At 55.1% G+C, this 13,508-nt stretch overlaps 1 protein-coding gene and 2 non-coding genes across 9 annotated transcripts; all 3 read right to left on the bottom strand.

Annotated features, from left to right (window-relative positions):
- Positions 1–1,047: 1,047 nt before the first annotated feature.
- Tbrg4 (transforming growth factor beta regulator 4) lies at positions 1,048–10,874 on the bottom strand. 7 transcript variants are annotated; one of them, XM_004839888.3, is made up of 11 exons: positions 10,743–10,874; positions 8,466–8,930; positions 5,558–5,881; positions 4,683–4,854; positions 4,281–4,438; positions 3,720–3,830; positions 3,135–3,279; positions 2,766–3,005; positions 2,546–2,657; positions 2,342–2,456; positions 1,048–1,884 (listed from the first exon to the last, which is right to left on the bottom strand). In XM_004839888.3, exons 2-11 carry the CDS (start codon positions 8,877–8,879, stop codon positions 1,783–1,785), a joined length of 1,893 nt encoding a protein of 630 aa, XP_004839945.1. In that variant the 5' UTR covers positions 8,880–8,930; positions 10,743–10,874; the 3' UTR covers positions 1,048–1,782. The 7 variants fall into 7 exon arrangements, with proteins under 7 accessions (XP_004839945.1, XP_004839946.1, XP_021109919.1 ...); XM_004839889.3 differs by having other exon boundaries at positions 10,716–10,848; XM_021254260.2 differs by having other exon boundaries at positions 10,739–10,846.
- LOC147822612 (small nucleolar RNA SNORA5) lies at positions 4,520–4,651 on the bottom strand. The gene has a single exon (XR_015445527.1). It is a non-coding gene; the product is annotated as a small nucleolar RNA SNORA5 (small nucleolar RNA).
- Positions 5,020–5,153, bottom strand: LOC147822611 (small nucleolar RNA SNORA5). Its single transcript, XR_015445528.1, has one exon. It is a non-coding gene; the product is annotated as a small nucleolar RNA SNORA5 (small nucleolar RNA).
- Positions 10,875–13,508: the final 2,634 nt, after the last annotated feature.

The raw sequence follows: 13,508 nt of genomic DNA, 5'->3' as shown, positions 1-13,508 counted from the left end.
GGTGAAGACCAACTGGGTATTTGGGCATGAAGGTGCTGGCACTGAGGTGCATGCAGGACTAAGGGCTCAGGAGCAACTGGACACCCAGGGACAAAACTCCCTTGGTTTCTCCACTTGACGAGAACTCTTCAGTGCATCCTCAAAGTGGATCATGGACTCAAATGTGAACCGTGTTAGCGTTCTGAGGAAAACGAATCTCAGGACCTGGGTCAGGGCAGAGTTTAGCTGACCACAGGAGACATCACTGGATTGCATGAAAGTTTAGACTTGTGCTCTGCACAAGCACCCAATAAGGGGATGAAAACCAAGCTATAGCCTGGGAGGGTGTGTGCAAATCACACCCAGAGGGCTGGGACTAGAACACGTGACCCCTTCACAACACACCAACCACCTAACCTAACCAGAACACAGACAGACACAGATGCCTCAACACCTCACCAGAGGGCGGGGACAGCAGGTTTTTATCAATTTATCAGATATGAGAAGATGCCCAGGATCCTATCACTGGGGAACTGCAACTTTAAACAGTATTGTTCCAGATGCGGGTCACTAACACCTAAAAATCTGCGACACCACCCAACGCTGGCAAGAATGGTCCCTCCACACTCGGGAACAGCTTTGGCCTTTCTACACCTCCACACCTGAACCCTACAGGCCTGGGCAGTTGAGAACTGAGAGGAATGGAAACTCACAGGAACTTGGAGACTTTGTGGTCACTCTAGCAGTCACCGCCCCAAACCAGAAAGCACCCAGCTGGCCCCCAGTGGCTAAATGGCTGGGTGCAGAGTGATGTGCCCCCGCGGATGCCAGGCCATGCCAGGGAACGTGTCTCTGAGTCCAGGCTAAATAAAGGCAAGTCTTGGGATCACAGAACAGCAGCACAGACTCAGCTGTAGGTGGCTGCAGACAGGTGGCCTCCAGCCCGACTTCTGCCCCTGCCAGCACTGGGGTGACTCTGGCGCTCAGCCCTCTGATGAAGAAACCACTTGCGTGGTTAGCAATTGCACAGTGATCCAATTACCTCAAAAGAAAACCCAGAGGCCTGAGCAGTGCACAGGATCAGGCTTTATTTCCTCAGACACAGCCCCAAGTGTCCTGTAGGCCCTCAGCCTCGCTGTGCGCCAAGACCCGGCGCTTAGCCCTGCTGCTCCTCCTGCGGGGTGCTCCTCCCTCCCCTGGGATGGGCACAGGGATCAGGTCAGGTGGTTCTGGGCCAAGTGGGCTTTTGCTTTCCAAGTTTCCACCCGGCCTCTCACCACCTGTCACCAGGGGCCTTGGGGGGCTCCCAGGCCCGGAATCCCAGGACACTACTCTGCAGGTGTGGGGGTCAGCAGGGCGGATACACAGGTGTGACAGGAAGGGTCCTCAGGAAAAAGCCAGGACACAGCAGAGCCCTGCACACCCATGCTACTTTCCAAAGTGGAGAGCTGGGTGGAAACACAGGTGTGTGCCTGTGTGTGTGTGTATGACAAAGCCTGGGAAGCCACCTACTGCTGACACCAACACTAAAGATTACTCACGAGAGGCCACTTGTCCTTTGTGGGGAGCAGGTGGCCACCCTCCAGCTTGGCCAAGGACCTGTGCCGAGCAGATCTGTCCTCAAGGGTGACCCCTCCTGCCACCCAGCATGCGATGCTGGCCTAGGAGTCAGCCCCAAGCACACAGTCCAAAGGGATGGGATGGGGGCTGGGGATTTAGCTCATTGGTTCCACCACCTGCCTCGCAAGTGCAAAGCCCCGAGTTTGATCCCCAGGACCAAAAAAACCAAAGGGATGGGCTGCGTCACTTGGCCAGCTCCTCAGCCACGGCCTTGCGCATCTTGTCCTTGAGGTAGGCGCTTTTCTGCCATTCAGATTTGAGTTCCAGCCACTCGTAGTACGGGACCTGGAGGGAGGTGGTGGGGATGGTCACAAGGGCCACGGGTGGCCGGCCCTCGGCTGGCTGTTGGCTCTGTGCTCATGCTGACCCTGGAATGGAGAGCTCTGCACCCCAACCCTGGGGTCCACACTGGGGCAGTGGCAAGAGGCCGGGCTGTGTGCTGAGGCCGGTGCACTGCACAGGGCCAGTGCGGGTGCTAGATTTTATAGGGTTGGGAAAAACCAACCATCAGCCAAAAGAAAACATGACAGACAACCACATACAGACCCTAAAGCCAGACATTTACTCCTCGCATGACTCAGCTCCAGAGCAGCTCTGCAGCCCCCCTTCCTGAGAACAGCCCCCCCCCCCCCGCCCAGCTCCAAAGCTGGACGGGGCTCGAGGCCTTCCAGATGCACCCAATGGGGTGAAGCCCATGTGTGGCTGGGGCCCAGGGGTCCCTCTCTGTCCACTGGGTACTCACATCCACCAGCAGGAAGCCTGCAGCCTGCAAGTGCCGCCGGGCCAGGACGAAGCGGCCCAGCAGGTCTCTGCTTTTATTCTTGAAGTTGGGGAACTCCCAGAGCAGGACCGAGACCCTGGGGGAGGAAGGAGACGTCTGCTCTGCAGCCCTTGGGAGGCAGCACCGCCATGTGCACAGCCCAGGGGTGCAGGCCTCACCACCTACCTCTTGGCCCCGGGAGGCAACGGCTGGCTCAAAGCAGGCTGGGCGAGGTGAGGTGCGGCGTAGTCCCTCGGTGGCAGGAACTGGCCGTCAGCATCCAGCAGCACCTCGGCATCTGGGAAGGGCAGGGCAAAGGTGAGAGCCTGTTGGTTCCGCCCCTAGAGAGCCCAGGGCGGGCAGAGACAGGAGCAGAGCAACCTTGTCCCAGCTGTGGGGGCCTCACCTAGCACCCAGCCGTACTGGGTGGCCACTTCGAGGCTGCCCTGGTCAGCGCTCCCCAGCACTGCCTGCAGTGCCTCCCGCAGCTCCTGTTGCAGAGGGGTCACCTTCCGGCCAGGGGATGTGGGGGCCACAGCTGTGGCTGGCAGGAGGGGGCCCCGGTACTCCGGGTGCTCCAGCTGGGCAGTGGCGTTGACATGCAGCAGCTTCTGGAAGGTGTTCTGGTCCTTTGGAGACCTGGCCCCTGGGGGTGAGGAGAGTGAAGGGACAGAGAAGCCCGGGCTGGGTGGTGGCCTCCCTCGTCCCTGCTGGACTCAGTTGCCTGCTCTAGGCAGGAGGCTGTCTGGGCTGTGGGGGTGGATGAGGGTCTCACCAAGAAACTGTGTGTGGAAGCTGGGGTCCAGGACAGCCTGCAGCTCAGCCTCCTGCACCTGCTGGAGCACGCAGAGCGCCCACACCACATCCACCTGCAGGGCTGGCTCCAGGCTCGCCAGCGCCAGTCCCAGCCTCTCATGCACCTGAGCAAGGACAGGGAATGCTGAGAAAGCCAAGTGGCCCAGGGATAGCAACACCTGAGGGCAGACCACAGGCAGTGACACTGCGGAACCTTCTTCAGGCTGAAAGAGGGCTGCCTAGAGTGGGCATTTACCTGCCCATGTGCAGAAGTCCCTCTGGTAGCACCCCCCACTAGACACTGGGACAGGAAGTCCTGGCCCTCTTGAGGCACAGCCGATGGGGACCCTGAGATCAAACCTGGCCCACAGCCTCTGTGAGGCCCAGGTCTTCATAACCCCCAGGGCCCTGCTCCGTGCAGTGAATCTGACACAGGACAGGTGTGTCTGTTTACAACTGTCCCGGGATGCCGCTCACCCACCCAAACCAGGTGCCTTGGTCCCCGTACTTTCATGCAGGCCAAGCTGCTTCCAGGATGGTGGCATGGGAAGGCTGGGGTTCATACCAGGGCAAAGAACTGGTCCTCTTGCTCTGGACAGAAGTTCAGACGGGCAAACGCCAGAAGGATGCTGCACAGGTGGGGCACGGTGATGTCCGGGGCTCTGTGCAGGATGTGCTGGGCCAGTCAGGGGTGGCAGAGGGACAGGATGAGCTCCTGCCTGTGAGTCCTCCCCTTTGCCACCCAGCAGCAACTGCTCACAAAGAACAGGGGCCCTGGAAACCAGCTCCCTGCTGGCGACTTCAGAGACACCCTCAGCCCCTGGGTTAGAGCAGCTGTAGTGCACGTCTCGATGCCACTGGGGCAGCCTGCAGCTGGGGAGAGCTCTGTGGGGACACCCAGACACATCCTCTGCTTTCCCCGCCCTGCCTACCCAAGAATGAAGAAACCACTACCCCTTTCCAAATAAGCCCGAAAGAAAGAACTGCATATGCTCCCCACAACTGAGTTCTCAGACTGGCTTTGCTTCCCTTACAACAGCAACGGCTCCCAAGAGGCCGCTGAGCCAGCCTTGGGCTGGGGCCAGGCAGAGCACGAGTTCTAGTGCCCAGGGATTCAGTGGCTCACCTGGACAAAGGCCTCAAACAGGGGTAGATTGAGCCACTTGAGGAAGGCGAAGGATGTAGCACAGCGGGCCACCTCTCCAGGCGTCAAGCTGGGCATGAGGGGCAGCAGGTCGGCAGCTAGGCGCTGGCATACTTGGGTCTGGTGGAAGCTGAGTTTGCCTTTGGGACGGAGCAGAGCACAGGGCTCGGCTAGGGAGGGGAGCAGTCACATGCTGCCTTTTCCAGCCTGAGGTGCAGGCTCGGTGTTTGTGACCAAATTTATCCCTGCACCCACTCAAGGGGAGCAGGGCCCATGAGCCACAGTGTTTCTGTGGCAGCCTTCTGGGCCAGTGCCTGCCACTTGAGGCAGACACCGAATTTGACACGGCTGCAGGTCTGTGGGCTTTGGGCTCCCGCCACTCACCGTAGGCATAGGCCAGGTCCAGGAGCATGGCTTTTGTCAGTGGGAAGGGCTTCTGCACCAGGTGGTAGGAGATGGCCCGAAGCAAGGGTATCGGGCGCCAGCTCCGAGCCGCCAGCGTCACAAGCACCTTCCGTAGCTCTTCGGGGCCAAACTGATCCACCAGCTCCAGGCACTGTCAACCACAGCCGAGCAGGGGTGAGCTGATGGCCCGAGGTGGCGGGGACGAACTGGGGGCAGGGGTCCCATCCAGTGCAGCCCCTGTGAGACAGCAACTGGGCCTGAGCTGACTCCACACAGCCCGTCTGTGCGGGGCCTGCTTCCCTGCCTGCTGGGAAAGCCTTGTCCACAGCCAAACTTATCCCTAGGTCCCAGGTGGGGACCCAGAGCCCATGAGCAGCGGAGCTTGCTGTGGCAGCCATCTGGGCCAGCCTCCGCCATGGCAAGACGAGGGCCGAATTTGACTTGACTGCAGGGTACAGCAGGGTTGGGAAGGGGAAGGCAACAGGGATGGGACAAGGGGGGCGTGACACAGCGTCTCCGGGAGCTGTCTGGACAGAGACTGGCCTGGCTGGGACTTGTGCCAATGTCAGGAGCCACCTGCTGTGCCCGGCTCAAGACTGTGTAGGCAAAGGGTTGGGAGAGACCAGGAGCCACCCAGGGCAGCAGTGCTAGGACACAGCTGAGGTGCTGTGGGACTGACGTGCCATGGAATGACCACCCGAGGCTCCCTGGAGCCCTCTGGTCTCTCCCTGTGTGACACCTGTACTTCTGGACCACACGTCTTGGATTCCCGTGCCCCGGCACACCACATTCCCCTTCTGCAGAGGACTTTCATCCTCGGACAAGCCCAAGTGCCAGCTGTTCTCGTTCTGTACCTTGTCTTCTAGCCGGGTCATCAGCGACTCTGAGAGGTGGCCCGCCTTCATCATGACGGCCACCACTGTGTGGCTGTCCTCGATCTCTGTCCAGCGCCTCTCCAGGTGCACAAGGAGCTCGGCCAGCAGCTCCTGGGAGTGCTGCCCTTGACTGGACGTGGCACAGGCCTCTGCCAGGGAGGCCAAGTGCTTGTACTTGAGCCTCCGCAGGCGCCAGCGCACCTCCTGCTCCACTGAGCGCAGCGCCTGCGTGGTCCTGGGTACCTCCAGTGCATACAGGCTCCGCAGCAGCTTCACAAGCGTCCCGTGCCACACAGAGGACAGCTGGGTGGGGGAAGGACAAAGGCTCAGTTGCACGTGGCACCTCAGAGACCCTGCGTCTGGGCTGCAGCTGCCTGTCCGACAGGCATCTGGAGAATAGCTAGCGCCCATTTCTCTAACAGCTTCCCAAGCCTGGTCCTCTAGCCTCTGGGACGGTTTCTGTTTAGCGTGGCCAGGGTAGTTTGCTACCGCTTGCAAGCAGGATCCCTGAGTGCTAACAAATCTCCAAGGTTCTCCAGTGAAGCTGACTGTGGAGGCTGCACCAGAGAGTGTGGTCCTGTGCACAGCTGCGTGGTATAGACCCGAGCCTCGGGCAGGCCCAGGCCAGCCTAGGTCAGAGCGGCAGGTGGCCCAGGGCTGTGACCCGATGGCGGAAAGGGAGCATTCAGGCTTCCCGAAGGCAGTTTCTGTCACTGCTCATGACTTTTACTTGAAATGACAAATAACTGAGAAGCTCCCCCAAACAAACAAATCCTAAGTTTTTGGTGATGCAAAAGTTTCTCAGGAATGCAACCACTGCCACGAGCAGAAGAAACAGCAGCCTGCGGAGCAGGGCGGGGCTCAAGTGCACACCACCCACTCTCTCCAGCTGTGCGTGACCCAAAGCTGGGACCCCTGACCCCTGTCAGAGGCAGGTCCATCCTGACACACCGATGCTCCCAGGACAGACTAACGTGTGAGCAAATACACCCCAGAACTGCCACATCCTGTCAAAGCCCAGTCCCCTTACAGGTGGCATTCTGAGCTGGCTCTGAGTACTGGGTGTCTTTTTCTTTGTTTTGGTGTTGTGGATTTAACCCAGGGTCCTGTACTGAGCAGTGCCCTAATCCTTTCAGTTTTTTTTTTTTTTGGTACCAGGGATTGAACTCGGGACCTTGCACTTTCGAGGCAGGCGGCGGAACCACTGAGCTAATTCCCCGGCCCACTTTTAGTTTTTTTTGAGACAGAGTCTAGCTTTGTAATGCAGGCTGGCCTCAAACTTGCTCCATCTTCCTGCCCCAGCCTCCTAAGCGCTGGGATTACAGGTGTGCACCACCATGCCCTGTTCCTTTTAGGTTCTGAAACAGGGTCTTGATAAATTACCCTGGGTGGGCTTGAACCTGGGACTCGCCTCAAACTTGCTCCATCTTCCTGCTCCCGCCTCCTAAGTGCTGGGATTACAGCCGTGCACCACCATGCCCTGTTTCTTCTAGGTTCTGAAACAGGGTCTTGATAAATTGCCCTGGCTGGGCTTGAACCTGGGACTCTCCTGTGTCAGCCTCTGGGTGCTGGGGTTACAGGTGAGCACCACTGCATTCAGCTCAGGCATTCTTCCTGCACAGCCCACATGAGCTGCCCATGTTCGAGGCATCCGCTGGCAGCTCCACTGAACACATATGAGGGGTGGAGACCTTTCCCCACTGCATCTCAGAGCAGCTCTGGGTGGAGAGCCTGTGGGTGCCCAGCTGCCCCATGTCCCAGCCCCTGCGCCATCGCTGCACTGCAAGGAGCAGCTCCATGTCTCGAGGAGCTGCCAGACCCACCAGGTCAGTGTGGCCCAGCTCCACAACACACAGGGAAGACAGCAGGTGGCAAAATGGGCATCCAAATCCCTCCCTGCTGACCATAGCCTGTCTTTCTTCTTCTCCCCAATCTGTGGATCAAACCTAGGGCTCAGCAAGAAAGAGATGCAGATTTGAACACCCCACACACTGCGGGATTATGTGCATGCACTTAGCCTAATAAAAGTTCCAGCAGACAGGGTTCCTTTTAGTAACGTGTCTTCTACACTTCTCTATACTTCATTAAAAAAGAGGCACAGGGCAGGCAAAATGACACATGCCTGTAATCACATCACCCTGGGAGGCTGAGACAGGAGGATTACAAGTTTGAGACCAGCCTGGGCAATTTAGGGACTCAGCGAGACTCTATCTCAGAAACTAAAGGGCTGGAGATGTAGCTCAGTGTGAAGGCGCTGGGTTTAATACCCAGTACTGATTTTAAAACCTGCAGTTCGAAAAACATGTAGCACAACCTCCTCCTTAACTTGCCTGACACCTTCCTCGCAAAGCAGACCAGGGGCTGAGGGCCAGCTCGCCAGGCGAAGGGCCCAAGAAAGCACTGGAGTGAAGGGCTTTCTTCACACCGAGCAGAAACTGGCTTCCACAGTCAGGCGCTGCCCCAGCTCAGCCACACCAACATGCCAGTCTCTTCACCACACTCATGCTCTGTGGGTCTGAATGGGGCCAGATTCTGCCCACACTTGGCTCAAGCTCCAGGGAACCATCGGTCACACTGCGTCTCCTCCAGCCTCAAGAGCAGCACCCGGCCAGCAGCCAGATGCCGGGCGGGGGTGGGAACCTAAGTCAAGGCCATATGTCTAGGAGGAAAACACCAGAAGAAATGAAAAGAACCAGCCTTGTCTCCTGAACCTATTACCGTGTGTTTTGGTAAGATGAGGACAGCAACAGTGACCTAATAAGGCTCCTGTGAGGACTTTCAAATCTGCCAGGAAAGACAGACATGCCACAGGTGCAGGGCTCCCATCCACAGATGGTGGTCTACCTGCCTGCTCCTCATCAAGCCCCAGAAAACATGCGGCACCCACCTCACTGTTGACCAGATGGAGAAGCTGCTCAAAGCGCAGATCCTGTATGAACAAGGCCTTGTCCTGTGGGTTCTGGGACAGCAGTCGAGAGAGCTGGATGAGGATGGTGGCTGAGCGATTGCATTCTAAGCTGTGACCGCCATCTAGCAGCTCGAGCAGCTCCTCTGGCCTGGTGGCCTTCTCGATGAGCCGGTCCACCTCTTGTTGCTCTGGGAAGGGGGTGATCACCGGCTCCTTTTCCATCAGGTCCTTCAAGGAACTCAGGGAGCAGGAATTGGGGGAGGTGGCTGAGGAGGTCAAAGTATTATGGGCCACCCTGGCAAATCGCAGCTGGCAAGGTGGAGCCAGGGCAGGGGCTAGGCGAGCGGCTTCTCTCAGCAGATACGAGTAGCGCCTCACCAGGTGCACTGCCATGATGGCCCAGGGGGCACGGAGGTGAGACTCCTAGCAAGTGATGCCAAAGCCCTGGAAAGAGAAAGGAGGAACTAGGCGGGCGGCTCCTGACCCATAAACTTAGGAGAAAAACATGACAAATGACACGGAGTCACAGTTATTCTCTGCCTAAAGCTAGCCTTAATCTTTCTCTTTTGGCTATTCATACAGATGAAACAGTACTTTCTGAAGCAAAAATCTTGATTTGTTTCAGTATAAAATGGTATCAAATATCAAAACTCAATACAGCTTGGAAGGTTTCCAGTCTCAGTCTGTTTCAGAATCACCTACAAGTGGTTCAACTCAGATCCTGTGGACTACTACCACCGTAAGGAAGGATAAATTTGAGTCATTTGTAGTAAAACGGATGTACCTTGAATCTGTAACATTAAGTGAAATAAATTAGACACACAAGCTTAAGTATCCCATGTTTTCTCTTACACAGGAAACCCGAGGTATAAGTAAACCAAAGAGTAAAATTAAAATATAGGCAATAGGAAATAGAGATAAAACTTGCAAATGTGAAGTACACCAAAAGTGTTGGGGGGGGGGTCGTAAAAAGAATGAAAATGTGCTGTGGACCAGCTACCCACAATCAGTGTATTCATTATGTACTGCAAGTGCATCCTTTTAAAAAAATCAGATTCTGCTCAGCCTCCCAAACGGGAATCTCTGCAGGTAAGGTTTGGACAGCATTGATATTTTCATCTCAAGGGTGGGCAGGATTAAATTACTGATCCACAGAGACAGCAGGACAGGATATTCTAAATCAGAATGATTCTGCAAAACCCACGACACGGAATCTACACTCCTCAAGTTTCTGTGGATGTATTTTAACACTGCATACACAAGAGTGAGCTTTCCCAAACCAAGGTAGGTTACACATCAGTAGCCTATTTGGAAAAAACCAACCCTTGCCTCAACTTGATAGCAAAACCTCCTAAATCAGTCCTAAGAGTACTTCTTACCATGGCCCTGAATTACATTACCAGTTTTATCTCTCCTCCCCACATCGTCTGCCCTTTGCACTTTCACTCCACCTCGCAGGGCTTGCTACCCCTCGGCCCCATCACAGGCCTGGCAAAACACACTTCATCTCTGCAACTCCCTAAAATGCTGCCTCTTTCAAGAACATATCCCTGTGTTGCTGCTTTTAATAATTCTGTCAGCCAGTCTTGCTCCCTAAAGTGTTCAACTGACCTGGTGAAACACATGATCAGGACCTGGCTTCTTGCCAAAGCAGAAAGCACCTTTAATTTTCATCTATTTCCGGAAGTTGGTATATGGCCGACACTTTTTTTTTTTTTAATATGAGATTACCGCGACTATAATAAAAAGCTTAGTCCATCTATCCGCCGCCTGCCTCGCAAGTGCAAGGATCCGAGTTCGATCGGTACCAAAGAAGCCCAAAACTAAAACCAAAAGTTCAGTCCATCTAAAGGGACATCTGTCCTAACCCAACACTTCCTGGGCCTTGGAACAGTAGGGAAACGTTGGAAAACCTGTCCGGTTTTAAGAGTAACTTACAAAAGAAAACTTAAGAATAAGAGCTAGACTTGGGTTTAGGCAAATATCAGCCCGCAAGTCAGTCTGGTCCTAATGCAGAGAGAAAACCGCCGACTGGCTGGAGGCATCTAGGATCGTCGCGGGCAGCGCCTCGCAGGCCGGGTCTCGGGGACACGGCAGCAAAAAGTAGCGCGTGCGCAGTAGGCGGCCCTCGAGACCCACACTCAGGGCCCACCGGGCCCAGATCCCCCCCCCCCGCCCCACCTCTTCTGGGCCCGCTGCCCTACCCGCCCTCACTTCTCCTCCTTCTACCCCTACGTCCGCGTCCTCGGTACCCACGCTCAGCAGATCTTTCTACCCGGGTGCGAGACCTACGCCCCGAGCGACGCCAGTGACCTCCATATGTCTCCCAAGACGTCCCGAACCCACGGGGCTAGGGGAGGTGCGCGCGTACGTATGCGTAGCGACGCCGGCAGCGAGGCGCGCTCGTACGTCATCAGAGCGCCAAGGGAAGCGAAGCTTGCCGCGCCCCCTGGCCGAAAGCGACTCTTGCCTTTCTTTTTCCAGTTACCCTTTGCTGAACGCTCATGCGGCATGCTGGGAAGTGCAGTGAGAAACGGATGATGTAAAACTTAGAGATAGGAAGGAGAAAAGATAAAGAGCCCGGAAGGGGGAGCTGGAAGGGTTGGATCCTCTCCGGCCGGTGTCTCGTACCTTTAGGGAGGGAGAACGAGAGACGGCCTTTTATTGCGGCACCAGGGATTGACCTCAGGTCCTTCAAACTAGCGAACTCCACTCCTAGCCGTCACGCCTGCTTATTATTTTTATTTTTGGTACCGGGGATCGAACTCAAGACCTTGCGCTTGCGAGGCAGGCGGCGGAACCACTGCTTATTATTTTTGAATAAGAGACAGAATCCCTGTATTGTTCGGGTTTGTCTCTAGCTCGCGATCTTCTTGTCTTATCCTTCCAGGTAGCTGGCCTGTATAGGCGCGCATTATCCTATCTGGTTTACTTTGTTTTTTCTTGTTGGATTGAGACTCGTACACTTCATACAAAAATTAAATGGGTCCGTAATCTAAATGTTAGAGCTAAAGCTATAAAACTCTTAAAAAGAAACGTAGGTGGGCCGGGAATTTAGCTCAGTGGTTCCGCTGCCTGCCTCAGAAGTGCAAGGTCCTGAGTTCGATCCCCGATTCCAAAAAAAAAAAAAAAAGAAACATAGGTGTACTTTTTTGGGGAAGGGGATGTAGTTGGATCGTGGCGTGAGTTGCTGGGTTTGATCCATGGAGCTGCAAAACAACCCCCCAAATTTTCATGGTTTCTGGCGCTCGAGGCGCGGTGTGTGAGAGGCCAGTGCTGTGGGTGGTAAAAAGAATTTAACAGTCAAGGAATATAGGAAAGTTAAGAGTTTATTCATACACTCTAAGGGACCAGCAGGCAAATTCCAGGAGGGGAATGCACCAGGTGGGAGAAAAGCAGGGAACTTTATATTTGATTTTAATGTAAGGAGGGAAGTATAGGAACGGTATCTCAGGAATGCTTTTACTAGGTCTTGATGGTTTTATTGTCTGCCCATCTCCGTTCTGGGGATGGCCAAATGTTCGAAGACAGTGATGTCTTCTTTTGATTGGGTTTAGTGTTCCTGACATTTAAGAGAAAGGAAAAAGGGCCAGGGATTTAGCTCAGTGGTTCCCGTGCCTGCCTTGCAGGCGCAAGGTCCTGAGTTCGATCCCCGGTACCAAAAAAAAAGAAAAAGGAAAAAAGCAACACAGTTCTTTCCTGAGTAGAGTTAACGAATATTTATAGATTAGGGCTGGTGGTCAAGGGTGTCAGAAAAAATATATTTGTATTAAAAGGGATCTTGACATTACATAGGGACAGGAGGACAGGGTATTCTCTAAGGCATGGTGATGAACCTATGGCACGCATGACACACCAGACTGTTGGTATTGAAAGCTCACAGCTGTAACTGATTAGGTCTCCTGGGGATGTATGTGTAATCCTTGCAGCCTGCAAGGTGGAAAGTTAATGGTTTACTCCAGACTCATGGCTGAGCTGCAATTTGGCTAACTCTAACCCTAGCCTGAACCCTGGGCCTTAGTTCGGGGCAGGGCTGAAACCAGAGTCAACCAGGTGTGGCACTATTTCCTCAGGGGAGTGGGCAGACTGTGGCCCTTGTGGCCAGGGAAGGGCAGGGTGTGGGCAGTGGAGCCTTTGCTTTTGGGCTTCCTCCAAGCTGCCTGGCCACTTGGTCTCCCTGCCTGTGCCCAGAGGCAGGTGCCAGGTGGCCACCAGGTGTCTTCCCAGAGCCCTGGATGGCCCACATCCTTCTGCTGCCAGCCATGTAGCCCTAAGCAGCAGAATCACATCCACCTCATGGGTGCCCAACCATGGGTGGTCACAGGGCTCAGTCCCTAGTCTAGTGGGTCTGGGTGGAGTGACTGAGCCTGTCTCCTGTCCCATCTGTGCCCAGAGCTGGCCCAGACTCTGCAAGCGCACACACACACACACACACACACACACGCACACATCAAATCCACTGACTGCTCCTTAGTACCACTTTAAGGCATTTTAAGTTACCACCTTAGTTCTGCCAAAATAGGACTGGCAAACTCCTCTGGTGACCCCTCTGCCCTGATGGGGCACGAGTCCTCTGTTTAGGAATCTGCCCTTCCTGCCTCTAGGGAGAACTGAGATCCAGCCAGCTCCCGGCTGTGGCCTGTAAGAACAAGAAGAGTTAAAGATTAGAGGCAAGAGGGACAGGGATGTAGCTCAGTGGCACTGAGGCTGCCTGGCAAGTACAAGGTCTTGAGTTCAATTTCCGGTACTGGAAAAAAAAGTAGAGGTAAGGAAAGTCAGGTGTGGTGGTGCATGCGTGTTTTCCTAGCATTCAGGAGGCCGAGGCAGGAGAGTTGCTGTGAATTCGAGGCCAGCCTGAACTACATAGGGAGACCCTGTCTTGAATAAAAAAATTTCTCTGGTCCTAAGACCTTAAATGTTTGCTTCTCTTCTGGATAAAGGCAGTTAGCAGAGTCTGCTGGCCGCCTCCATTACCAGGTGGGTAACTCAGTGTCACGAGTTCTAGGAGCTCCGTGCCAGCAA

This window comes from Heterocephalus glaber, unplaced genomic scaffold (genome assembly GCF_053883595.1).
Source record: "Heterocephalus glaber isolate CG9 unplaced genomic scaffold, H.glaber_assembly_v1.0 deba00001610, whole genome shotgun sequence".
NCBI classification, from domain to species: Eukaryota; Metazoa; Chordata; class Mammalia; order Rodentia; family Bathyergidae; genus Heterocephalus; species Heterocephalus glaber.
The sequence above is the reverse complement of the archived record's forward strand: the minus strand, read 5'-3'. Positions and strand labels throughout refer to the sequence as shown.

What these genes read in the sequence shown, in the direction of transcription:
- Tbrg4 (XM_004839888.3), bottom strand. Translation starts at nt 8,879, where the DNA reads ATGGCAGTGCACCTGGTGAGGCGCTACTCGTATCTGCTGAGAGAAGCC. An exon ending in AGGACCAGTTCTTTGCCCTG is followed by an intron (nt 3,280 to 3,719) that starts GTATGAACCCCA and finishes GTCCTTGCTCAG; the next exon opens with GTGCATGAGAGGCTGGGACT. An exon ending in CCAGTACGGCTGGGTGCTAG is followed by an intron (nt 2,658 to 2,765) that starts GTGAGGCCCCCA and finishes TGCCCTTCCCAG; the next exon opens with ATGCCGAGGTGCTGCTGGAT.